The sequence below is a fragment of the Peromyscus californicus genome, unplaced genomic scaffold (genome assembly GCF_007827085.1).
Source record: "Peromyscus californicus insignis strain IS unplaced genomic scaffold, ASM782708v3 Scaffold_8__1_contigs__length_139910024, whole genome shotgun sequence".
NCBI classification, from domain to species: Eukaryota; Metazoa; Chordata; class Mammalia; order Rodentia; family Cricetidae; genus Peromyscus; species Peromyscus californicus.
The window spans coordinates 82,856,556-82,883,703 of NW_026294606.1; the positions used below are offsets into that span (position 1 = coordinate 82,856,556).

The 27,148-nt window shown below is 42.6% G+C and overlaps 1 protein-coding gene across 23 annotated transcripts in view; it reads right to left on the minus strand.

Annotated features, from left to right (window-relative positions):
• Window positions 1–27,148, minus strand: part of Pard3 (par-3 family cell polarity regulator) — a 559,894-nt gene that overhangs the window by 333,965 nt on the left and 198,781 nt on the right. For 22 of the 23 annotated variants that reach the window (XM_052726921.1, XM_052726930.1, XM_052726931.1 and 19 more), the window contains exon 3: window positions 13,555–13,735. In XM_052726921.1, coding sequence (XP_052582881.1) covers window positions 13,555–13,735 — 181 coding nt within the window. Of the gene's footprint in view, window positions 1–13,554; window positions 13,736–27,148 lie in introns of those variants that run through there. The other variant, XM_052726926.1, reaches the window with a different exon arrangement.

A 27,148-nucleotide genomic window follows, 5' to 3' on the forward strand; every position in this document is an offset into this window, starting at 1 on the left:
GGCAGAAACTCAGAGAGGCCCAGGGTACAATGAATGGGGACAAAGAGTTAAAACACAAGTTAGCTCTAAATTTTAGCAAACAGGACACACGAAACACCTGGGTTCCAACCCTAGCAACAAATAAACCAGGTGTAAACCGCATGTCTGAAATCCCAGCAATGGGAGGCAAAGAGAAGGTGTCATTCTTTGCTACAGAGTTGGAGGCCAACATAGAATATAAGAGATTCTGTCTTAAAAAACAAAACAAACAAAAACAGAAACTGTAACACAGGTTAAGTAGCATATACATATAAGCCCATCTTTTGGGATCCTAAGGCTATGGAAATTTCAATCCAAGACAAGCTTGGACAAAAGGCTAAATATTTTACTTGTCTTTATGATAGGCCAGGAGGCTTGGTGTAAGCCTGATACTTTACCAGGAAAAATACCCTGAGAGTCCAACTCATAAGAAATGCTCATCAATACCTTCATTTCTGATGAATTTGGTTTGTTTAGTTCAAAATTTTTTATTTGTATTGTTTCTTTATTTACATTTGGTAAGGAATAGTACCAACAAATACAAGTCTAAATCGAACTTCCCTGAAGCAATAGGGCCTAAGACTGTGAGCACACATCCGGCAATTTACATGCCTTGATAATGTCCAGAGTGGCTGGAGTCAGAAACCCTGACTGTAAGGGCAGATCGTCATTGAGACATGCTTCCAGTGGGTGTATTTCCTAATTAAAAGTCTCAAGTGTCTGTGTTAACAGAGCTGTTACATGAGTACTAGTGTTAATCAAGGTATAGATGCAGGGTGTGCATGGGGGCTAGATCTCGATGATAAGTGCCTAGCATGCTCAAAGTCTAACTCTATTCCCAGCTCCACATGGATATAAGCACTAGGAAGATAGATGCTGGGGGATCAGAAATTTAAGGTGATCTGCTACTGTAGGAGTCAAGGCCAGGTTACACCTCAAAAAAACAAAATTACTTGTGAAGTTTCCATATAAATTTAAAATCTCAGACAACATATAATGAAATATATAACAACAGTGTCCAATGGAAGGCTTTGTTGAGCAACTCTTCCATGTTAAAAAAAATCATCCATACTAAAGGAATCTGGTCAGTGAAATTAAAGATTGTGTATAACCTCAAACCTCCACAGACATGATCAGTGGTTGATCATGTTGCACCTGAGACCCTTCACAATCTTGGACCAAGGACACCATTCTTCTGCTAGACTCTTGAGCAGAGAGGAAGAACAAGGAACTTCAGCAGTGTGGAGCTCCAAGCCAGCCGGCAGAGAGACAAGCAAGGTAGGATTCTTTATGCTCCTTTTGAGACAGGGTCTCCCTATGCTGCTGAGTCTAACCTTGAACCCTGGGCCTCAAGTGATTCTGCCTCTCCCACTATACAAAAAAATTGCATGCTCTAGAGATATGCACATAGTTAGCTATAAAATGAAAGCAAAATGTAGGCCAAACTAGGAAAAGGAGCTATGGTCAAGAAAACCTTTAATTCTTTAAAAAACTAGTAAATGACCAAGCAGCCATTTCTTCTTCAAGCGTAGAAATGGCTGAAATAGGTAAAGAGTGGCAACTGAGGTAGAGGTGAGCAATGGAAAGTAGCCCAGCTGCTGAGATCACACGATCCACAAGGAAGCAAAGGAGGAGAGTGTGAACTGGGGAGTGTGAACTGGAGAGTGTGAACTGCGGAGTGTGAACTGGGGAGTGTGAACTGGGAAGTGTGAACTGCTGGCTGAGATGGAGAAACTGCACCACGGGTTCAGTATTCACAGCCTGTGCATGATTTCCCTAATCAAAATTTCACACAGTACAAAAGTGAGTAATTATCATAAAAATTTTCTAATTATGCAAACAAGCTAAAAACTAAACTTATTTTGGCCAGAGTATTTTATCAATCAAACAGAATTATGTAATAATGGTCAGAATTATATTTTTTGTAAAATATTGCTCCGTTGTGCTCATCTAAATAAAACAACATGTAAGAGAAACGCTCCATGGTAAGCCCTCACTGGCCATTAGTCTCCTTCCTGACATATTCCAAATGACCAGTCCATCCAGGTCACAGTGTCAAACACTCATTGCTGTACAGAGAGGTACCTGATCAGGAAGGACAATGGTCCCATGCATGCAGCAGGGCTGAAGGGATTCCATGGGAACATTTGTCTAGCATGTGTAAGAACCTGGGGATTACTTCCGGCACCATTCATGACTGAATGGATGGATGGATGCATGCATGCGATAGAAGTGGTGTTCTCTACCCTGCTCTAAGATATTAAACTGTGAATACGGTGATGACCACTCAGCCTGTGGATGCTTTGCTCGCTAGTGCTTAAAGACCTAGAGTGCTGTGGTTTGGCTATGAAATCCCCTCCATTGGCATGTGTATTTGGACACTCAGTCCCCAGTAGTTGCTCTATTTTGAAAGGTTATAAAATACCTCGAGGAGGTGAAGCCTTCCAGGGGTAAGTATGACAGCCAGACTCACTTCCGGCCTGCTTGCTGCTTCTGGGCTGTAGATGCAACCAGATTCCTGCCATCATGATTTTCCTGCCATGATGGGCTGTATCCCAAAAATCAACCCTTCCTTTCTTAAGTTGCTTTTTTGTCAGTTTTTTCTCTCACACACCCTCCCCCGCCCCAGAGCAAGGAGAAAAATAACCAATGTAGGGAATGAAGAGGGGACAGCAAGGTATATGAACACAGACACCAGCATCCTGTATATGTCGTTATATCACATTGTTGCAATCGTTATTATTAATTACTGTTTATGTCTGCGGTGGTGTGAATGAGAATGGCCCCCATAGACTCATATATTTGAGTGTTTAGTCACCTGGGAGTGGAGCTGCTTAAGAAGGATTAGGAGGTGTGGTCTTATTGGAGGGAGTGTGTCACTGGGGCTGGGCTTGAGGTTTCAAAAGCCCACACCAGGCCCAGGCTCTCTCTAGCTCTCTCTCTCTCTTCCTCTATTTCTCTCGCTCGCTCTCTCTCTCTCTCCTCCTCCTCCTCCTCCTCCTCCTCCTCCTCCTCCTCCTCCTCCTCCTCCTTCTCCCTCCCTTCCTCTGCCTGCCTGTGGATAAAGATGTAAATCATTCAGCTGCTGCCTGTCTGCTTCCCACCATAATGATCACTGACTAACCCTCTAAAACTGTAAGCAAGGCCTCAATTAAAAGCTTTCTTTTATAAGCCTTGGTCATGGTGTCTTCACAGCAACAGAACAGTAACTGAGACAATGTCTTACTGTGTCTAATTCAAAAACTAAGTTTTATTATAAGTATGTATCTATAGACTAAAACACACAGCAGGGCATACTGGCCTGGACCTATAATCCCAGCACTTGGGAGGTGGAGGCAGGAGGATAACCAGTTCAAGGTCAGCCTCAGGAACATGATGGATTCAAGGCCAGCAATGAGCGACAGGAGACCCTATCTCACATAATAAAAGCAAAAAGCATATACACCAGGCTATCAGTTTAGAAGAGAAAAAACTCCCTCTGCAGAGGAGCAAAGAGCAGATCACCTTTCTGGCCAAAACAGCCTCCTGGCTCCTTATCACACAAGCTTCAGGGTCCTCCTCAGCCTTGCCTACTGAAACCCAGTGCAGAATTCAGAATGGAATTGTTCTCGAGAGTTCTGATCCAATCGGGGACTTTGTTTCTGTCTCCCTTCCCCAACCCACTTGTTCCACTTAAAGGATAACCGTAACCATTCAGCTAATAGAAATCCTTATTAGATGCCCATGCACTGCTTAATCTAACTAATCACCAGCTGCTTTTCCTTGTTCTAAGTCATAAATCTTCAGGCTGGAACATCACTGCCAAGCAACATAATATTCTTTTCCAATTCACTATCACAAATTCTATATTTAAAATAAATACTACTCCAGCTGCTTTAAATAACAAATTAGCCAATGGATCAGCCACGGCCCACATGACATTTTAATTAAGTGTGATAATAGGCTGTATAACCTAGAGAGCTCTGAGACGCCCTTCAGTCAGGGTCTTTTCTAGATTACTGTTGGTCTAAGCTGCCCTGACTGATCCAGTTGTAATTTTACATCTTTAAACGTGAGAATTAACTTAAAAAAATTTTTTTTCCTGACTACTTCTAAAATCTTTCCATACATAACCTCATCATCAGCTGTGTATATACTCAGACATTAACACATTTATGAATGTATATTTACAGTGTGGATATATAAATATTAGGATATTGATACACACACATATATAAAATTAGTAATAGGCTACTACTATAAGGCAAGAAAAAGACACCTAGTGGACGGTGGTAGAACTGCAAGGTGGCACTTGAAGGACAGCTGTGCTTGCCATATCACACTTAAGGCTGCCCACTGTCAGGAGTCCCACAAGAGGACCACACTACACAACTGTAACATATGTACAGAGTGCCTAAGTCAATCCCATGCAGGCTCCCTGGTTATGGGAACAGGGACCATCGCTGACTTTTTTCCTGGCTTTTGGGATCCTATTCCTCATACTTGGTTGCCTTGCCCAGCCTTAAAACATGGGGAGGTGCTCAGTCTTACTGCAACTTGATATGCCATGTTTTATTGATGCTCATGGGAAACCTGCCCTTTCCTAAACAGAAAGGGAGGGGGAGGGGATTGTGGGGTGGGACCAGAGAGTGGATGTGGGGTAGGGACTGGGAGAAGAGGGAGGGGAAACTGCACCCAGGATGTAAAATCGATAAATAAATTTATTTTAAAAAAAAAAAAAAAAGGTTGCTAATTCACCCTTAAACTGGGTGTGCTGGCTTATCCCTTCAATCCCAGCACTGGAGAGGCAGAGGTAGGCAGATCTCTGAGTTCGAGGCCAGTCTGGTCTACAGAGTGAGTTCCAGCACAGTCATGGCTACACAGAGAAACCCTGTCTAGAAAAACAAAAGCAAGAAAAGGTTGAGGAAATGAAGGAAAACGGCTGTGAAGCCCTAGAACAGACAGATGTGTAAGGTACAGATACAGTCCAGACCTTTCAGAGAGGACAGAACGAAGGAGGGGGCGTAGGGAACACACAGCACGACGAGAATTAAGAACAAATGAGGCCAATGGTTTGCACTTACAAGAGGCAGTAACAGCGTGTGCTGGGGGTGGGAGGGGGTGGGAGGGGGTCTCCTTTATAAAATTCTAGATGAAGCTCAGTTTTCAAATGTCAGTATGGTGAAGATGTTGAAGGACAGATCAAGTCCAGAACATAGAAAGATCTTTGTTTTTAAACACCTATTTTCTGAAGAGCAGGAATCGTTTTTTGCAGTGTGTCTAAGCACCTTACCGCTCACCCACACTTCTGCGTTCCCCATGTGGCCATGTCATAAGATTCTCTATGGAGCAGAAAGATGATCTGTCTGTGGGAGCTGCGGTTTGGATGAGAAATGTTCCCCAGAAGCCATGAGTTACAGTCGAGGATCACCACCACTACTAGGAAGTGTTAGAACCTTCTAGAAGCAGAGACTTCAGGGAGGAAGCCAGGTCATGGGAGTGAGCCTTCCAAAGGTGTTATCAGGCCCTGACCCCTTGTTCTCTTCTAGTTAACTTCCTGGCGGCCATGAAGCATTCCTGTGTGCTCCTGCCATGATTCACAGTGAGACCACAGGCCACATAAGAGAATGAGGAGGCTGGGAAATGACTCCAGGAGCTAGAATACTTAGTTTGATCAGGTATGGACATGGCTTATCTTTGGTGTTCGTCAGTGATGGAAATCTCACTCTCACAGTACACAATATATTGATAAATGATTGAAAATCAATAGAAATAATTGAAAAACAAAATGACTGACTTTAAGGGACATTTTCTTCCTTTAAAATCTCATCCCACAGAGACAGTTCCATCTAGAGGTGGAGGAGGTTACAGCATCAAAGGCATCCTTCCAGAGGCTTTCCCTCACCGCCACCCAATCACTGGGACTGACTCAATGGCTCTGAGATAGAAGAGACGCCTCCCAGCTGGCCACAAGAGCCGCACAGGATCAAATAAAACAGGGAATACAAAACTACTCTTGGTGTTTAGAAATGTGTTTGTTTGTTTGTTTGTTTGTTTTTGAGAAACATAAATAAGCAAATACATCCTCAAGAAAACAAACAAGAGAGCTATGTCAAGTGCAGCAGAGCAAACGAAGATTTTATCTCCAGGCTTCCAAACCAACAAAACAATCCACAGTGTGTGTGGGGTAGGAATGAACAGAAAAGAGGACTGGAAGCAGCGGTTTGGATGAGAAACGGCCCATGTATACATGGCTACGTGCTTTCTGGGGACCAACAGCACAGTACCCTGATAAGTCTGCAATGTAACCCTGGGGAGTTTCAGTGGGATGACCACAGGTGAGCAGCTACCATCCAGTGAAGTAGTGGCCACCTCTCTCTTACCTGTGTGTGACATGTCTTGGATTCCACAGCGGGCAAACACATTTTAGTCATACTTTTATAGATGAAACGTCATCAGACAAATATAAAAATACTCTATAACCTAAATTATCATATATCGGTTGCTGATAGTCAATCTGAAATCCAAAAAACAAAGCACACTTCTTTGTGGTACACCAAGTACCACTAGGAAAAGACCATTTTTCCTTGTGGTATTTAAACGTCATCCTTTGGAACACACAATGCGGCGCAGGCAGCTAGCTGCCGTCGCCTGACACCTGTCTTATCTGCCAAATTGCTCATTAGGCTTGGCAATTTTCACCTGCTCCTCCAGTTTATATTTCAGAAGGGAATGGCATCCTTCGGCTCCCACCACCTCCATACCGAGCTCCTAACAGTCCTTTGTTCACACAGCACCCTCTCTCCCCCACACCTCAGAAACCCAATCACCTTATGTACATACCATTATTTTTAAAATGTCGACTTGGCTCCCACCGTGGGAAGCTAGCCTGGCTTCAGTAAAGCATCAGGACAGGAGCAAGCGTGTTATATAAGCCCATGTTATAGCACCAAGCAAGCGCACCACTAACTAATGGAATTCTTAACTCAGAAGCAGAACCCATAAGCCAGACGAATTTACTCCCTTAAAATGCTCGCGTTGGGGAGTAAGAGGCACCAGAGTCCTCTTCCCACCGGGGCAGATCATCCAACCTCTGTTATAGGCCTGAAAGGAGAATGCTCTGATTTATACACGAACAATGACCGCAGTGCAACGAACAGAATGGAGGGACTCTAAGAACCACTCACCCTGACTGAGCCTGTGATCACGGTGGCATTTGGGATGGATCGATACGTGTTGGGCAAAAATCACCAAAGATATAAAACAAAATGTCTGATACCCTATAAAACAACTTCTGATGGAATACTGGTTTTCATTATGCAGAAGTAAAATATTCACTACCAACCCTGCAATTAGCTAGAAAATTACAATAATTACAGCAATTTTGTATCCCATCTCCAGTCCAATTAATAGATATATGACCTTGTCAACATGTAATAATCAGATTGCATCCACAACAAAACTGGAAGGGCTTTGGATGCTGAATGGAGCTTACTCAGTGAGGAGGCAATTACTTGAAATTCTGAGAACAGGATTTGTATGTCATTTCTAACAACTCAAAAGGAAATACAATAGAATAGTATCTGTAGTTTCAATGTATATTTAAATCAGATCCAAAAAATAGCATGCTAGTATCAGCTAAATGGTAAAGGCTAGATCTCTAAAGCAAAGATCCTTAGTCTTCTCTATCTTTGAATAAATCTTTAAATAGACTTCTATATTCTTAGATAAGGAAAAATCTGCTATCAAAAAGAGAAAAGGCAGGCCAGTCAAATAGCTGAGCTTGACGGCACTTACTGTGTAAACCTGGTGACATGAAGGTGACGGGGGAAATAAAGCCCGGGAAGTTGTCCTCTCTCCTCTGTGTGTGTGTGCTGTGGCACATGTACCCACATGTACATGTCATTCACATGAAGACACAGTAATAGTTATAAAAACGCTTAGAAAAGGGGAAAAGGGGGACATTTACTTTATGACACAATCTTTCAATGAATATTACTATTTCTTTAAATTCTAAAAATTATGAAATTAGTAGTACTTTACAAGCTACAAGAACATTTCAGTAAAAAAATACAATTTTAAGACTTAATATAATTGGGGTGGTGGTGGTGGTGATGGTGGTGGTGGTGGTGGTGGTGGTGGTGGTGGTGGTGGTGGTGGTGGTGGTGGTGGTGGTGGTGGTGGTTGTTTTCCAAGGCAGTGTTTTCTGTTTAACAGCCCTGGCTGTCCTGATCTCATTCTGTAGACCAAGTTGGCCTCAAGCCCACAGAGAGGCCTGCCTGCCTCTGCCTCTCGAGTGCTGAAACTGAAGGTATGTGACACTACCACCTGACTGCCTTAATATAGTTTTTAAATAGCTCAAAATGTAAAGACTTAAAAGTTACTAAAGTAAAATGTAACTAATCAGATACTTTGTCAAACACTTTACAGCAGTATCATTTCCGGAAGCTGTGATATCAATAGGGCATACAGCTTACCCAAATTTACTGGAATCTTCCTTCGACTTCAAAGGCAGATGTAAGAGCCACTGACCAGCAGGATGACAGAGTCCAATGTGACCAGCAATACTTTCAGAGGTCCTAGTTTCATGTTGTTCCTTCCAGGCTGAACAGCTGCTATATTATTAGTTACTCAGTGTGTTTGGGCCATCATCTAGATTCACATTCATGCTTTGGTATGACTCATTCAGTTCACTCATGAAGATCTGGGAATTCTTCTTTTAAAATTTTGTGAGCATGTGTGTGTGTGTGTGTGTGTGTGTGTGTGTGTGTGTGTGTGTGTGTGTGTGTGTGATAGTGCACAAGGGTGCACATGCCACAATACCTAAGTGAAGGTCTGAGGACAACTTGCAGGAGTCAGCGCTCTCTTTCTTTCTGCTGTCTGGGTCTCAGGGATGGAACTTGGTGGTCAGGCTTGATGGCAAACTCCTTTACCCACTGAGTCATCTCGCAGGTTCTCTCAACTTTCAGGTAACTGCCATTTGAGTGTTAAGATAATGATCCCTCTATGAAGGTATCTCTTTCATTGCTGGGGATAGGGAGAAACCTGGTGCTAGGAAAGTTCCCAGGAATCCACAAGGTTGACCCCAGCTTAGACTACTAGCAATAGTGGAGCAAGTGCCTGAACTGGCTTACCCTAGTAATCAGATTGGTGAATGCCCTAACTGTCATCATAGAGCCTTCATCCAGTAACTGATGGAAGCAGATGCAGAGATCCACAGCCAAGCACCAGGCTGAGCTCCAGGAGTCCAGTTGAAGAGAGGGAAGAGGGATTCTATGTGCAAGGGGCATCAAGATCATGATGGGGAAATCTACAGAGACAAGCAAACCAAGCTAGTGGGAACTCAGGAACTTTAGACCAACAGCTGTGGAGCCTCCAAGGGCCTGGCCCTCTGTATAAGTGAGACAGTTGTATAGCTTGATATGCTTAAGGGCCCTCTGGCAGTAGGATCAGGATCCATTCCTGGTGCATGAGCTGGCTTTTTGGAGCCCACTACCTATGGTGGGACATCTTGATGCAGGGGGAGGGGTTTGGACCTGCCTCAACTGAATGTACCAGGCTTTGTTGAGTCCCCATGGGAGGCCTTACCTTTTGGAGGAGGGAATGGGGGTGGATTGTGGGGAAGGAAGGTTGGAGAGGGAGTGGGAGGAGGGAAGAGAGGGGGAATCTGTGATTGGTATGTAAAATGAATAAAAAAATTCTTAATAAAAAAATTTTTTAAAAAAGACAATGATCCCTTTAGTTCTGGGCTTCCCAGCATTGGCTCTATTGATCTCTGTGCACATGTGTGTGCAATCTCTTCACTCTGCATTAGAAATTTATCTGGCAAACTTTATTAATTGTGATTGATTAGAGTTGTTTTTCCATTAGGAAAGTCTTTTCATACAGTTCTGTCTTCATACTTCACAATGTCAAATAAGGAAGATTGCTAGACAGTCCTGTGGTACCAAGGACTGTTACTTTCTGTTGTCTCTCTTGGGACTCTCAGCTCCTCACACACTGCCTGACAAGCACAGAAAATCTTGTCTAGAATGTGTGGATACCACTGACAAAACAGGAAATGCCATCTTCCCAGATGACAGGTGTGAAGACTAACTGTCCTGTGATCAAGAGGAATATCTACCTTAGGTTCTTAATTACTTCCTTCCTAGGGCTAGTCAAGGTATAACATCTAAACTAATGTCACATATAGTCCCCCATTAAAAAGACAACACATATACTTGAAGTCTAAACTCATTTTTTCCAAATGTAATTGTTAAAAGAGACAATTTGATGTTCAACTTCAGCTCACACACAAGGCTGACCAGCCAAGCAGTAGCGGCTCTTCCTGAGGAATTTTGTTGAGTCCTGAGGAGGCAAAAAGTAAAACCTGACAGGAGACCAGTTATTAAAATGCTTCTCCACATAAACACAGGAGGTGCTGTTCAGCCAACATTCTAATTTTTAAGACTAAACCACAAGTACGTTTCACTTTCGAAAAGACACAAACACAAACTACACAAACCGAATAGCAAACCTCAAGTTAGCTGTGTGTACATTAAGGTGCAATTGCTCAAACCCACTATTGTCCAGACTTCAAGTACCTAATTATCTGTATACTTTCTAGTTTGATTTTCTTTAAGTTACGCTTAAGCAATCTACTTTTTATGCTCAAGCTCAATCTAAGCAGACCTTCATTTCACTATGTGCTAGATAAAGAGATACATAATAGAAAGACAGGGTAACCTGGACACCCCCTCACTACACCAGTACACGCCTCACAGTTCCAAGCACACTGCCTCAAGTAAATCCAACAACAGTTTTGTTTTGTTTCTGTCTTGTTTTTTGTTTTGACACCGGGCCTCAAGTAGCCGGAGGACAGTCTCAAACCTGTGACACAGGCGTGACTGACCCTGAACTCTTGATCTCTTACCTCTACGTCCCAAATGCCAGGATGACAAAAGCACACCCCCACATTGAGCTGAGGACTTTTTGGATAATGCATCCTTGAAGTGAGCCAATGTTGTTTCTAATTGTTGAAATTGGATTAAAATATATTCGCTTGTATACACACAACGTGTAATGAAATGGTCAACCAAGGAAAAGCAGTATACATCTTCAGCTAGCAGGGAGACTAAAGGGGCAATCATTTGAGATGATTCTGAGCAAAGGAGAGGTTGGAGGGGTTGTTCTTCTCCACCCTTGAAAATTGGGTCTCCTGTGGTCCAGAAGATATAAACAACTGAGGAATTGGTTAGCATTGTTCTACATGCAGGTAAAATTCTGTAACCCATCACTCTCGTAACACATCCCACAGCGTACCTTCAGGATCTCTATCCCTATGTCTGACATAACTTCATAGCAGCTTCTGGTTGACCTACCAGACTTGTTAAATGTTAACTTAGTGTGCTTTACATGTTTCCCTTACATACATATTTTGTTCATGGTGGTGACAGAATCCCTAATGTATGCTAGGCACATGACATACCAGTGAGTTGTAGTTCCAGCCCTGATGTACAGACAAATGTTAGTGTAGTAAACATGAAGTGGGAAGAATTTAAGGGCTGGAAGATGGAGAGGAGTGGTGGGAAGTGCCGTCTTCTGGGCATGACATGGCCATTGCCCTCCTAAACTCCCTGCAGCTGTGACTACTTGCATAAGACCTTCAGAAGATCAAGTCAACCAGACTGGTCAACACTGCAGCAAGCAGCATTAACTGGGCTCTGTGTTAGACAGGATGAGGAAGAGGAGAAGAAGGGGGAAGGGTAGAGGGAGTGGAAGGAGGAGGGAGAAAAAGGGAGAGGAAGGAGGGAGAGGGTAGAGGAAGTGGAAGGAGGAGGGAGAAAAGGGAGAGGAAGAAGGGAGAAGGTAGAGGGAGTGGAAGGAGGGAGGAAAAGGGAGAGGAAGGACCAAGGAACATGACTGTGGGAGGTTGTTGAGGTTGTGGGGTGAGGTGGAGTGGAGAATGGATAAACTTAAGGATTACATATTACTGGCTGCATTATAAACAAGTATGAAAGTGCCAAAGAACACACAAAAATACTCTTTAAAAATAAATAAAGGGCCAGGCAGTGGTGGCGCACACCTTTAATCCCAGCACTAGGGAGGCAGAGGCAGGTGGATCTCTGTGAGTTCAAGGTCAGCCTGATCTACAGAGCAACATCCAGAACAACCAGGACTGTTACACAGAGAAATCCTGTCTTGAAAAACCCCAAAAAATAAAAACAAAAAATAAATAAGTAAGTAAATAAATAAAGGAAAGAAAAAAGACTTGGTGGGGAACTAAGTATGTTAGAGAGTGGAAAAGAGTTTGATATTTATTTTATTTTGTTTTCTTTCCTGCAGAAATCTCCTTGATCTTATACAGAGTCTCTGAGAGAATTAGAAGAATGCTTTATCTTTTCTCTCTTTGTATTTTGGAGGCTTAGTTTTAAACTCAGACTCAAGTTCCCTGCATATTTCAAACTCCTGGTTGACTGCAGATCAGACAAAAAGCAAGAAACAAACAAGAAAAGAAGCCCATGCAGTTCACAAACATGTAGAGGCAAGCTGCTGACATGTTACAGACCGCCACCAATGAGAAAAAAGGAATCAGAATACATTCAAGGAGAATAAAATACACGCTCTAAATAATTACCTATGCCGTGTTTTAGACATCACATAATTACATCTGATTAATCAACTACAGAAAAAAAAATTGGCCAACCAAAGATTCTCAGTCAGTAAAGCCACACAAGACCAGGTATTCATTCTGAAAAAAATGAAAGGCTCTTAAACGGAGATGTGTGAAGATAAATGAGCTTTAAAACTTATTTATCTCTTTTGGGAAAGAACGTGGGTGAGACAGGGTTCCATTATGGCTCAGCTCAGTGTTCCTTCCTCAGACCCCTGAGAGCAGGATTACAGGCATCTGTCACCATGCTTTACCTACATGATAAATCACCTGAACACCTCTTCACAGCTAACAACAGCTCAGCTATGAAATTTTACAAACAACTATTATGTCTAGCACAAATATTTCACTTTCCTGAGTAAGGTTTTCGGAACTGGTTATGGAACCCTTCAAACAAATGTCCTGAAACTGGAGTTCGGGGGGGAAGGGGGGGGGGGACACGACACTGCACCACGGGACATGACTCTTCACAGACTTTCTCTGTCTCCCTAACTTTTCTTGAGGTTCTAGTTGCCTCTCACCCAAAACTCCACTGATGACTTCAGTGCAGAGGTCTCTTCCTTGTTAGCTGTCCACATGAAACACATGTTCTGTGAGTCACTGGACGATGAGAGACCTTCAGTTATTTCCATCCATAAAGACAATCAGGGTGACTTACGTGCAATCTATCTTCGTTTACCCTTAGTGAGCAACCAAAAGTCTTGACTACAGACAAAACTAAGCCCATCTATGAACAGGTACGTAACCACTGGCTTCTTGGATAAAAGATACTGGCCAAGCTTCAAAATATAACCAATGTCTGATAAACACAAAGAATTCCATTTGCAGAAGCAAAGACGGATAAAGAAGTTAGGGTACCTGGATATTAAGATGAAATGTGCAGAAAACAGAAAACTCTCACTTACTTGCCCGAAGGACTGAAGGCGTGACTTCAATTTCACTTGTGGCTTGATAAGGCTGAAAAGCAGAAGCATTGTTGGTGCCCAGTTCACTGCCGAATATCTCTGGGCTCTGAGTTCCCGTGGAGCTGGCGCTGGTACCGTCTCCTCCATGGTGTGGATCCTGCTCATCAAACACTGCTACGAGCTGGCAACGACAGGCAAAGAGGCATTTGTGAAGAAAGGCATCGAAATAACTACCAAATACTCCACCAGACTGAGACAAACCTACAGGGAAATACTGACAGCAATGTATCCAAGAATGCTACAGATCTCAGTAAAACATTGTCTCCCTGAGGCCTGATGCTCCTCTGTTCACACATTTCTACAAAGAGAGTTTCATATCTAAAATTCCATGAGTAAAAGCACAGTAAGACACAGTGACATGCCAGAATGCTAAGGCAGGAGTGAGTTTACATCTTCTATGCTGCTAAGTACAAAGAATACCCAAGTACATGCATGTATAGATGTATTTTCTCTTTTCCTTCTTTCTTTTTCCCCCTTAAGACAAGAATCTCAAGTCACCCGTGCTGGCCTACAACTGACTATGTCCAGGGATGAGGTTCCACTTCTGAACCTTTTGCCTTCACTTCCCATTTCACAGGTACTGGGATTGTAGGACTAAGCCACCACATCCAGTTTTCTGTGGTGCTGGAGACTGAACTCAGGCCCTCCTACCTGCTAGGTAGATGCTCTATAAATTAAGCTATATCCTCAGCCTCATAAGTATGTGGGGGGGGGGAGTTAATCTGTGTGTGCATGCATCTGTGTGTAGTGTGCATATGTGTATCTGTGTGTGTACTTGATTACACACTATGTCTACCACACCTCACCTATGAGGAAGAAGATATTAAAAGACAAACTATCTCCTCCTTGCCGCATAAAACTTGAAGAAAGACTACTGAAATGAGCCATTTACAGGAAGGCGTTTGATTAAAAGAGGGGATGGGAACAGATGATGGCAACAGGAAGAAAGGACACCCTTTTGAACAGCTCTGCATGTCGGAGGCATATCTGTGCTTTGTTACCTAAAACACAAATAACTAACTGAACTAAAACAGGATGGCAAAATGAGGCAGGGACACTGAGGACACAGCAGAGGCCCAGACCATCCTGACTCTTCTACAAAGAAATACATGAGCACACTGAATGTGGTGGGACAGAAACCATCCAGAGTCACTGTGAAAGAAACCACTATTTCCACAACTTCACAGAAAGCTAAATATAAAAGAACAGTCACGCGAACACTGTATCCAGGGTGTCAATTTGCGTCATACATGCACACAGTTTAGCAACTCTCACTCGGCGACACAAACGCACATATCAGGAATGAACAAAAAAGTGAAAATATTTTGGATGGTGAAAGCCAATATTCTCACTGTCAGAAACAGCAGTTACAGAAAGCTGCAATGAGCTCTGTGGTATTAGACAGGAACTGGAGCTCAGCACAAACTCATGGTTCCTGTGAGTAAGCCACCCTGAGCAACACTACTTCATTGCTGGCATAACACCATAGAATTCCAGAGAATACTTACACTGACCTGTGTGAATAGGCCAATCACTAGATGGAGGCCATTAATCAATAACACTGTGAGCACCAGATATATGAGGCCATCGTTGGCATAGCAAGGCATACTAAACATTAAGCTTTTCTATAAGACATAATACACTATACAATAATGATAAAATGTACTATGTATAATTTATTGGTGTAATTTTACATGACTGGCAATGAAGTAGGTCCTTTTATACCAACAAATGAGAGAAGCATTATGCTATGATCTCACCCGAGACAATGAAAATTCCCAGATCTACTGTAGTCTAATGGGCAGCCTGTTAGAAAGATCACACTGTGGTGCATGGTTACAGGTGTACAGGCATACAAACAGATGGTGTAGGTGAGTGTTGATACCGTGAGAAGACATACATCTCCTAGCTCTATTCTGAGCAGTCCCAGCACTGAGAAGCAATGGCATCCCAGAGTCAGTGAGCACACCTCATGCTCAGATCTAGGTTTCTAATATCATTCCCTAACAAGACAAGGCATTTTGAAAAGATAGCTGGTTAAAGTGGAACAGAGAAAAGGCACATAGAGTGTGAATGCCTAGTAATGCTGAGAGTGAGGTAGTGTGTACAAAGACAAAAGAGGTACATCAAAGGGAAGTACACAACCTCAGTTCCCTCTATCCTCACAACCAAAGCTGGGACAACTTATGGCCAAATAGATAATTCTACCAGGGGATCATAATTGCAAAACAAACAACACATCTGTGAATCTGTGATGGCCTAAATAATGATGACAAGCTGATGGCTGTCTTCTACTGAAGCAGCCAAATAATGAAGGCAGTAGTGGGGTTGGGGTGTGGCTCATTTGGTAGATGACTTGCCTAAAATGCTCAGTGCTCACAGTTTCATTCCCAGTATTGCATAAATCAGACATTGTGGCAAAAAGCCTATAATCCTAGCACTTGGGAGGTAGAGGCAGGAGAATCAGAAATTCAAGGTCATCCTTGGCTATACAGCAAGTTGGACACTCGTCTGGGCTATGTGAGACTCTGTCTCACAAGGAAACAAATAGATAAATGAATGAATAGATAAATATAAATAAATAAATAAGAAACAACAGAAATATAAGTTATCATTAGGATCATTCACAAAAATAACTGTCACAGAAAATCTACCAAGAGATGTCAATATTAACAAGTAAAAGAGATGAAAATAAGGGATAATTGCCTATCTCAAGAAAGACCTCCCCATATGAAACATTTCATCCTTGGCTACAGAGTAAGTTGAGGACCAGCCTGGGCTATATAAGACCCAGCCTCAAAAATAAATAAATAGATAAATAACAATGAATGAATAGGGAATACAGGAAATAAAAATTATTAGGAAAGCCACAGAAATAATTGTTACAGACAAAACCTACCAATGGATGCCAGTTGATAGAAAAAATAGAAATAGAAGCAATACACTTGCCTGTCTCAAAGGCATCCCATATTGTATGTTTCAACCCAAGGAAGAAAGGAAAGGTAACTCTGCAGTGGAGAAAGTTGGCAGGCGCAGCTCTCCATACATAAGATCAGCAGTGATAAGAGCACCAGCTCCAAGGACAGAATACTATTTATGTGCCTGCTGGTCCTGCCAACCATGTGTCACCTCGACTTAATCATGAAGTATCAGATGAACCTAAACCGAAGAACATTCCACAAAAAAAAATAAAATTACTCTGATTCAGAGTACAGTGGTCATGAAAATCAAAAAAGAATGACAAAATCATGTAAAGAGGAAATCACAGAAAAACAGGAAATACATGTGATAGAATCCTCTGGAGACAGGACAGAGGGCCAGAAAAGATTCTAACCAAGAGAGGTAAAATCGAAATGAACTTGGAAAGTCAGCTGACATGTGAGCTGCAGGCTGGTTTATAGTGATAATAATTGCCTCTGATTACAGACGATGTGGAAGTTACGGAGCTGGTGAAGGGATTTGGAAACATTCAGTAGCTCTTTCCAAACTCTTATGAAATTTGTAATTATCTCACATAAATTGAAGTTTTTGATTGTTAGGTGTAGTCACAAAGTACTACAAAGGATTTCACTCTGGCTCCTCTCATAACTAGCACAGTTCTTTAAGCTCTACCAAGGTGTCCAGCAACTCAGTACTTTACCAAGGATAGGAGGACCATGGTGAAAGGAGCCACCTGTCTGTCCTACCGCCCTGCTGAGATTTTGCAATGTCCACACTCTGTAATTAAAAGACAGAAAGGTACGTTCACAAAATTATGAGCAGCATTTCCTCATTTCTTAGACAGCTTTGTCATCTTGAATAAATACTATTTCTATCCTCATGTCACAGAGACATGCAGAGAAACAGGAAGCATGGAACTCTGCTGGGGCACAATATGTAATTAACTGATTAATCCAGCAGGATGTTATGTGGCAAGAACAATGGAAAACAAGATGAAAATTTGGCCTACTCCATCTTGTAATAAACAATGGAAACAATATCCTTAACACATACAAAAACAAGGAAAGTGTTTGTGGGTATAATCCCAAGTTTTCAGAGAATGTCATTAAGTTCTGTTCACCTGGTGTAACTAGTAGATGCCCCTGCATCAGAGACACAGAAATCTCATGCCAACAGAGATCAGCATACTCTCTCTGAAAAGAGATCAGTTCTTCTGGAGTTATGCTCCAGATGATATCTGTCCTGATTCCACTCTACTTTGGTAGCATGAGAGCAGCACAAAAAAACACATGAAGAAACAAGCGTGACTCTGTTTAAGCCTTTATTTATAAAAACAGGCAGCAGATCCAATTTGATACCTTGTGCTGTCTTTATGACCCTCCAGACAAGGGATGCCTCTTTCCGATATCCTTCAACTGTAGTTTCAATTTCCAAAATAAGGACAGTCAAAGGTACATCTGTAACCCTGATAAGCTAACAATACCCATTTTGAGTTGTTCATCAGAACACAGGATTTCTACATCAATTTAAATATCACATTTTGCACAAGCTGTATGGTTTAATATGTATTTTGAAGCTATCAAATTTTGACATTTGGGTATTTAATTGGAAATAACTGAAATTCAAGTTTGTTATTAATTATGAGATCTTTTCTCAAGAAGCAAGTCCTTTCTGCGAGCAGAAAATAGAGATGGAAAATTACAAACAAGTCTTTAAAGCCAAACATAGAAGTGCTTATACATGTATATTAGTTTCAATAATTATCTCCAGCATTTGAGAAAACACGGGATTAAGAAATCTGGACTGTGCTGTGAATAAATGCTACATGAATTTCAGTGGTAGAATTACGATTGGTGATTTGCAATGTGCCAATAACATACAATTTTACAGCTTTCTTTTAAACCAAACTTTAAGTGCCAGGTGCAGACAAGAAGTAATTTTGTGTTAAATTGGGAAGGATTTATAATTTTAGAAAAGCTACTCCACAAGAATACATATAGAAACACAGCAAAAGAAAACGAGACCTCCATAAAAACATCACAGATTCGAAATCCCTACATGTCCTTCAAAAAGTAAAAGAAATGTACTTTAAGTTTCTAAGACGTGATTCAGCTCTGTATTTTCACCATCCATGAACTAGATCATTCTTTAAGATTCACTTTGAGATTTTTTTTTAATTATGCATGTCTGGAGTGGGGGTGTTTCTGGGAGTTAAGGAAGCTTGGCCTGTAGTAAGTGGGAAATGTATGGCAGTGGGTAGGGTGTATTTGCGTTCGGCTCATTCCATCATTATCCTAAGTCACCCTGTCTTTTTCCCCATTGTGCTTGTCTGATGCAAGGAACAGAAAGGAGATTAGTTAATAACCATTGCATAACAACTGTGAACCTTTGAAACTGGAGAGATGGTTCAATAGTTAAGAACAGGCACTGCTCTTGCACAGGACTCCAAACTACTCTGATGGGTAAAGTAATGAGCAGAAAGTCCATAGTGCATGGACCAGAGTGGCCAAAAGCAGAATGGCTAGATTCAGAACAATGCATTTAAGAGAGAGCAAGCTGATTCAGAGGGCGGCTGGAACATTATGGGCCTCTTCTTACTTCCAAATACTTCCTTAGGCAAAACAATGGCCTCCCACCAAAACTATCCATGTCCACATCCCTCAGAGTGGTTAATGTTGCCTGCCATAACCAATGTCATTTTACCAGTAGGATTCAGGTTATTGACCAGAAAACACAGAGCTAATCCAGGTGATGTTAAAATCCCTATCTAATCAAAGGAGTGTGGAACTATAGAAAATCTCCTTTGACTTTAGCTGGAGATCTGTGATGATGGACAGAGATACTGGCCACTAGCTCTTAAGAGTAAGAGTGAGAGCCTTGAGCCAATGAATGTTAATAGCACAAAGAAATACCTCACAATTACCAGTGAGGGATATGGCTCTGCTAACTCTGTGAGACACTCCCTGGGAAGACTAAGGTCACTTCTCTGCCATCCATAACTATATGTGAATATGCACACATCATATGAAGCCACTGGCTTATAGTGATAATTCTTAGCAGAAAGAAGAAACTAATGGTGACATGTAAAGAACACAGCAAGAACATAACTGGTAGCTCTCATCTAATTATATCATGGCAGAAATATACATTGTAAATACAAAAAATAATGAAAAACTCAATTGGCATGTTCTGGTTCTACAATATAATAAGGTTTTTGTTTTTAAGGATCACAAAAAGGAAGGTCATAGAAGGGGGAAGCAAGTCTGCCAGAAAAATGCTCAGATCAACGTATAACCAGGAAATGAAGCTCAAACCTCCTGTGGTGTGCAATAATTCTCCTTAACAGAAAAGGAAACCAAAGACCAGGGAGATGGGCTGTCCAGAGTTTAAGTCAGAATAACTTAAAGTTATTATAAAGAGTCAAGTCTTCTGGACCTCCAATAGCCCATGTTCCTAATCGCCCTGCCTCTGGACACCTCCCACACCAAAAACAGGCCCAATGGGCCACAGTCTGCAAACTCCAGAAGCCTCTAGCTGGGAGTCTCTTGATTAACCAAAGGCAATAATCCTCATGCCAATCAATGCAACTTTGAGCCTACTGCCTAAAACTTGCTGACTATATCTGATGGCCATCAAAATAATAGTAAACAATCCCAACTTCATGATAGTGTGGCTCAGTGTTAATCATGGAACTTAGAAGGGAAGGAGGGAATGGGGAGGCATTGCATTAAAAATTCAACAAGCTGGGCAAGAAGAAGAAAATATATTGGAACCAATGCTAGACTGTGTTGGGGACAGTATAAGCTATGCCATTAATCTAACTTAACTCAGGAATGTCCCACACACAGACACATATAGACACACACACACACACACACACACACACACACACACACACACACACACACACACACACACGGGAGTGCTTCTCAAGACCCTCTCCTATGATGCAGTTTCAAGACATACTTCCAACATCTACAGTCCCTGTCATGACATTGCTGAACTTTCAGAAGCAAGTGTGGGTGAATTAACAATGCAGACTTCTTCCTTAGCAAGAGATGCCACTGCTTCCTTCAAGTCCAGGCCTGTCAGAACCTCCACTCCCTCTGGTACCTGACTTACAAGCCCATGCCACAGGATATTCGATACAGAAACCCGGCAGTGTGGTGACCCAAGTCATTCTATCTACACTCCCATCTCTTCCATCATCCTCCATCTAGAAACCCAGTACCACGAGGACCCCAGGCAGGACCACACCCCCATCTCTTACATCATCCTCCATCTAGAAACCCAGTACCACCAGGACCCCAGGAAGGACCACACCCCCATCTCTTCCATCATCCTCCATCTAGAAACCCAGTACCACCAGGACCCCAGGCAGGACCACACCCCCATCTCTTCCACCATCCCCTATCTAGAAACCCAGTACCAGGAGGAACACAGGCAGGACCACACCCTCATCTCTTACATCATCCTCCATCTAGAAACCCAGTACCACGAGGACCCCAGACAGGACCACACCCCCATCTCTTACATCATCCTCCATCTAGAAACCCAGCACCATGAGGACCCCAGGCAGGACCACACCCCCATCTCTTATACTGCTGAGACAATCCAGGAACATGAAGGAAAGGAGCCACTTACTCTGGAGTACAACTGAACAAAGTGCTGGCAGAAACCATCCTCCTGTTACTAAGAGATGTCTCAAATGATAGTATCAGAACAGCCAGAGAACATGCAGAAGGCTAAACATGGGACTTTTACATTGTACCGCATCAGCCTATGTTCCTCTACAAAAAAGATTATGGACCACGTTTCCAGTCAAAACATTTCCTCCCTCTTTGTAACCTAAGTAGAGGAAGAATTTATGTGAGTTTTCTTTTTTTCTTTTTTTTTTTGGTTTTCCGAGACAGGGTTTCTCTGTGTAGCTTTGTGCCTTTCCTGGATCTCGCTCTGTAGACCAGGCTTGCCTCGAACTCACAAAGATCTGCCTGGCTCTGCCTCCCAAGTGCTGGGATTAAAGGCGTGCACCACCACCACCCGGCTTATGTGAGTTTTCTATACCTATTTCTTTCACCTGAATTATCTGCTCATTTGTAACATGTATAATGCAATCTGATTGCATTATATATTGTAATAATGTATAATGCAAACCTCACAATCTGATTCACTAAAGGAAAATGCTCTGTATTACAGTGTGCACCAAAACATTTTATTTAATCTTTCCAATCCTTTGAACAATGTAACTTCGAAGGCCAAGAAAATCACATACAAAGCTATGGTCAAGACTCTAAACTACAGCTGTCTTAAGAAGGCCAGATGCAGATAAGGGATATATTTTCCTTTCTATGAGTCTGTCTCTCGTTACTCATGCTTCAATCTGAATGCAAGCCTTTTCTTAAAGACTGCAAAAACATTAAATCATTTTCTCAAACTTCACTCTGCTTCACACTATCACTCTGAAATTCTTTCCTTGACTGAAGCGAAGATGCAGCTTTCCCTCAGCAGTGGTCTCTGAAAAGAATTCTGGGCTGTCTCCCTCTGCCCCTAAAAACACTGTCTTTCTCTCAAGAGATTACAAAACCAACACTGAAATCCTTAGCTGGGAAAGTTTGCTTTGCTCCTTTTAGACTAGTGGAGACCACGGCGCCAGGGCTTCCCTGTCTCACTAGCAGGGACACCTCCCTTCTTCACCTCGCCACAGAGTTCTCTGGAAGCTGCACTTGGCAGGCTGTGCTGGAGTTTGGATCAGGAGTCTCTGAGAACATCAGTGACTTCCATGGAGTTTGGGAACTACCCATGAACATAAAGGAAGAGGGAAATAAGTCACTAAAATTCCCTGCCAGTCAAGTCTTGTGAACTCTAAAACTTTGGTTTTTTGGCAGTCAATGCTCAGAAACTTCCCTCCCCAAATTAGAAATCTGAAGAATCACTCAGTTCCAAGTTTTAGAGACTGTGTTTAAAAGTAGAAGTAGCAAGGAGAACATGGCTGTTGTTGAGCTAGTCAGTCCTAAGGACAAAGTCACAGAAACATTTGGACTTCCTGTCAGGCCTGGGATGAAGCAACAGAGGTCAGCAGAGCATCGCCCTGCACTTAATACAAGACAGCACTTTGAGTGCAGAAACCAGCCTGTTTCCAAGGCAACCTGCCATGTATATGGGAAACTCGCTTGGGAGTCAGTAAATCCTGCAAGTGCAGAGTTCACTGTTTGAACAAGACACCCACTGGCAACTTAGCTCCCTTTAAAAGCATGACCAGAAAATAAAGAGAAGTTTAACTGCTTCAAAGGATAAAGGGGATTCACACGACTCTATTAAGATGTGGAGATGGGCAGATAAAAAGAAAATGGGTGACCTAAGATAAAAAGGAAAAAAATGGTTTACTTTCAAGTTCAAATGCACCAATCATGGGGTAGTGAGTGGCAAGTCTGTACTACCAGTGCTTGGGAGGCTGAAGCAGGAGGATAGTTGAGTACAAAGAAGCCGGTACCATATAGATCCAGTCTCAAAACTCCAAAAGATGCACCAAAACCACACATTCCAAGTTCTGAATGAAAACGGGAGACGACACAGACTGAAATGTCAGTGTGCCTGCTCACAACAGGAGCCGATATCAGCACAAGATCAAAGTCGAATCAACGGGGTTTAGAAAATCTAAGCCCCATGTCACATTACAAAATGACTTTCCGCTTAATTTGCATACAGAAGGAAAGAGCAGAGCGTGGCTCTGAAACATCCGCGGGGGCACGGATGGGGAGCTTCAAACGTGCTCTCAAGTGTTTGTTGCTCTGTTCACTGTTTTAGCGTCTTCTACAGGATGGATGAAGATGTCCTTGACATTAGCTTAAATTATCTCTGGTGTACAGTACCATGCTGATTAAATTAGGCTCATTTTAATCATCCGGCAGGTGTATTCTAAAAGCAACCAAATAATAAAAAAATTTAATCAACTCTTCATTAGCACAACCCGTTTAGCAGTACTTTAAAAGGTAAACACACAGTAAATACTAATTGTGTGCCGATTCTCTCTCCCACACAAATGTGATGGGTAGAAACATAAAAACAATAGCTTGCAAGCATCCCATATATGTGATGAGTAAAAACAAAAAACAACAACAAAAGAGCTTACAAGCATTCCCTCCAGCCCACAAGTCCCTTTCGGGACTTTGTGCGATACAACTCCTTGGCAAGGTAAATGCCTTGGAAATGAATGAGTTTCCCTAAGAACAAGAACTCAGAAACTACATTTTAAAGGAAACTGATTGAGAGGAAAGCAAGCTTCTACCTTGCCCTTATGTCTCACAGAAAATGTCCTAAAGGTGACCTGGGATCAGTGAGCAGAAATTCACTCCCCAAAGTGATTACGGGACCAGACCGGCGAGCTGTGTGGGCCTGGGCATTTTCTTCACCTATCTGGGCTCAGGACTGGGTTCTGGGGCCTGGTATTAATGATGACAAATTGCATGGATTGGTCACTGCAAGCAACAGGTACTTAATCAGCTTTTATTACCCTAGAGGAAGTTTCAAGGGGCTGAGATTTAGTCAGAGAATGGTGAACAAGCACTGGGCACACAGCTAAGCCATATGCTCTATATCCTGAAGATGGGGGCTTCCTTAAAGCCACACCATCTAATTGGCATTCATTCTATGGGTGGTTTCAAGGGGGTGCAGAGAAAGGCCCAGAACTCTAAGCACTCATAGCCAGTTAGCCCAGTAATAAAGAAGTCATGAGAGCCTAGACTAATAGGAAAGCAGTGGAGTGAGAAGACAATTAAAATGTATAATTATGAAAATACAGAGCCGACTTATTTAAAGGGATTTGGCACATGTGATGTGCATAGCATCCCAGAGGTAGGAGTGGCACATGGGGTCCAGGCTCTCATCAGGGTGGATGGGCAGAGGGAAAGTCCGAGGACAAACCACTGACTATGCACTCAGCTTCTAGAAAAGCTAAGAGGGAGAACAGAGCGCCAGGGAAACTGTCCTAATCCTCATGGATAAGAGAAGGAAAAGGAGCCTGTCGGCCTGGAGTCTGGATGAAGCCTCTGCCAGCTAAAACTCAAGGATTCCAGCATCATTAGTACTAGTTGTGCAGGCTGCCAGCACAGAGACAACTGGTCTTTATAGAAAAATATCCTCAAAGAAACGTTTAAATATCAGCAACGTAAGCTGAGGGCCTAAATATGTAGGACCCTATAGGTAAGGGCTTTATTTGCCCTTAAATATTTTCTGAGTATCTCCCCGCAAAAACACGCTAATTTTTTGTTTACATGATGTGAATCAACGTTCCGTGAAACGCTCTGCACCTACAAGGCTGAGTGGCTGGTGAGAACTTCGGGGAGATCGAAATGTTACAGGTCCAGAGCATAATTATAAATTATCTTGGGGAGCCAGAGGAACGGCTCAGCAGGTAAGAGTGTTTGCTGTACAAGCATAAAGACATGCTGGGCGGCAGTGGCACACGCCTTTAATCCCAGCACTCGGGAGGCAGAGCCAGGTGGATCTCTGTGAGTTCGAGGCCAGCCTGGTCTACAGAGCGAGATCCAGGACTGGCACCAAAACTACACGGAAAAAACAAAACAAACAAAAACAAAAAGACAAAAAAAAAAGGCATGAAGACATGAGCTCAAGTCACCCAGAACCACAGAAAAAGGTCAGAGTAGCTGTATTTATCTGTAAGCCCAACATTGCAGGACTGAGACAGGAGGAAGCCCCACCCTACCCCACCCCTACACACCACCTCTACAGCCAGACTAACCAAAAGCAGCAAGCTTCTATTCAATGAGAACACCTGTACAAAAGAAATAAGGCAGAGAGTCATAGAGGAACCGAAAGGCCTCTTATAGCCACCACAAACACATACAGAGCTTCTGACACACATGTATATACAGAGCATGCACATAAATACATACACTAAAAATTATGTTCAATGAAATAAGAACATGATCTTGGACTATCTTTAGCCCCCTCCATAACTATTCATTGCCCACCTTTGGGTGTGACCTAACATCCTTGTAGGTAAATCCTTTCCCAATGTACAGATTCTCTAGCTTCCACCAACCTAAAGAGAAGAAAGGCAGCATCTGGGGCCTATAGATAGCAGAGGTTTCCCCCCTTGCTACATCCTGACTACCTAATGTCCTCACCAATGAATATGAAAAACATCAATCCATGCCTTTATCTATTACGATAAAAAATTCATGAGATGGTTGCTACATTGGAACATGACCGTTAGGGTAATACTTGGTCAATACTTGGTTCCTTTGGGGTGATAGGTGCGCTTCTCCTTTGTAGTCATTTGAGATATCCTAACTTCATGCCTGCAGGTGAATGACTGCCGTCTTTAACGATCACACAGAAACACATAAGCTTTAGAAAGTCAAATGTGGAGCTGCTGAGATTACACCAAAATCCCAGCACTCAGGAAGCAGAGGCAGAAGGATTGCTGGGAGTTCAAAGCCAGCCGGGTATATAGCAAGAGTCTTTAAAAACAAAACAAAAGCCGGGCGGTGGTGGTGCACGCCTTTAATCCCAGCACTCGGGAGGCAGAGCCAGGCGGATCTCTGTGAGTTCGAGGCCAGCCTGGGCTACCAAGTGAGTTCCAGGAGAGGCTACACAGAGAAACCCTGTCTCGAAAAACCAAAAAAGAAAAAAAAAAAAAAACTGCTAACCTAGAAAGAAAAGAAATAGCAGCTTAACATATTGTAAATGGTTCACTGTGTATCACAACCCTGACTTCAAAATTAGCATAGAGCTTGCCTAAAAATATGAACAAGCCTCATATAAACAAACCATTAAGCTGTGAACTTTCCTTTACAAAAAGAGCACTGTTTGTAAATTGCTGCCACTTCAGAACTGACCCGATTCAAATGTGTCAGCCAGTAAAATACATTTAGGAAAGTGTCAAACCAGGAGAGGAAAAGTCACACCAGAAATGGACATCTCACCCTGAGACTCGCAGGGGAACAAAGAGCATACTGCACAGCAGGGCTGTGGTCCTCTACCTGCAGGGCTATTCAAGCAGGGTCTGAACTGAGGCCAGAGACTCAGTAACACGCTGTACACCTTTTACAACATTGTTCGCCAAGAAAAACCTAAGGTTAGGGCTGGAGAGACAGCACGATTGGTAGAGTGCTTCCCATTCGAGCATGAAGCCCTGAGTTACATGTCTAGTACCCAGGTGTAATAAACCAGGCATGGTGGAGCACATCTGGAAAGCCAGAAGTGGGGAGGTAGAGAGAGCAGATCCCTGGGGCTCAGTGGATAACCAGCCTAGACTACCTGGGGAGCTTCAGGCTTTGAGAGAACCCACGTTTAGAAAAACAAAACAAACAGAGGTCAATGCCTAGCACACCACCCAAGGCTGTCCTGTGGCCTCCACATACACAATAACACATGTGCCCGGCTCCTGAGAAACTCAATTCCAATGCCTAGGTCAGCTGTTCACAACTAGCTTGGCATTTTCTTCCATTCTCTTAGGAGCTGGACCTGTGATTTCACAGCCCTGGTGCCTACTACTGGTGGTAGGGTAAATAAAACCCAAGTGAAAAGTGTAGTTATAGAAAGTTGTGTTGAGAACAGAGAGTCAAGTGGA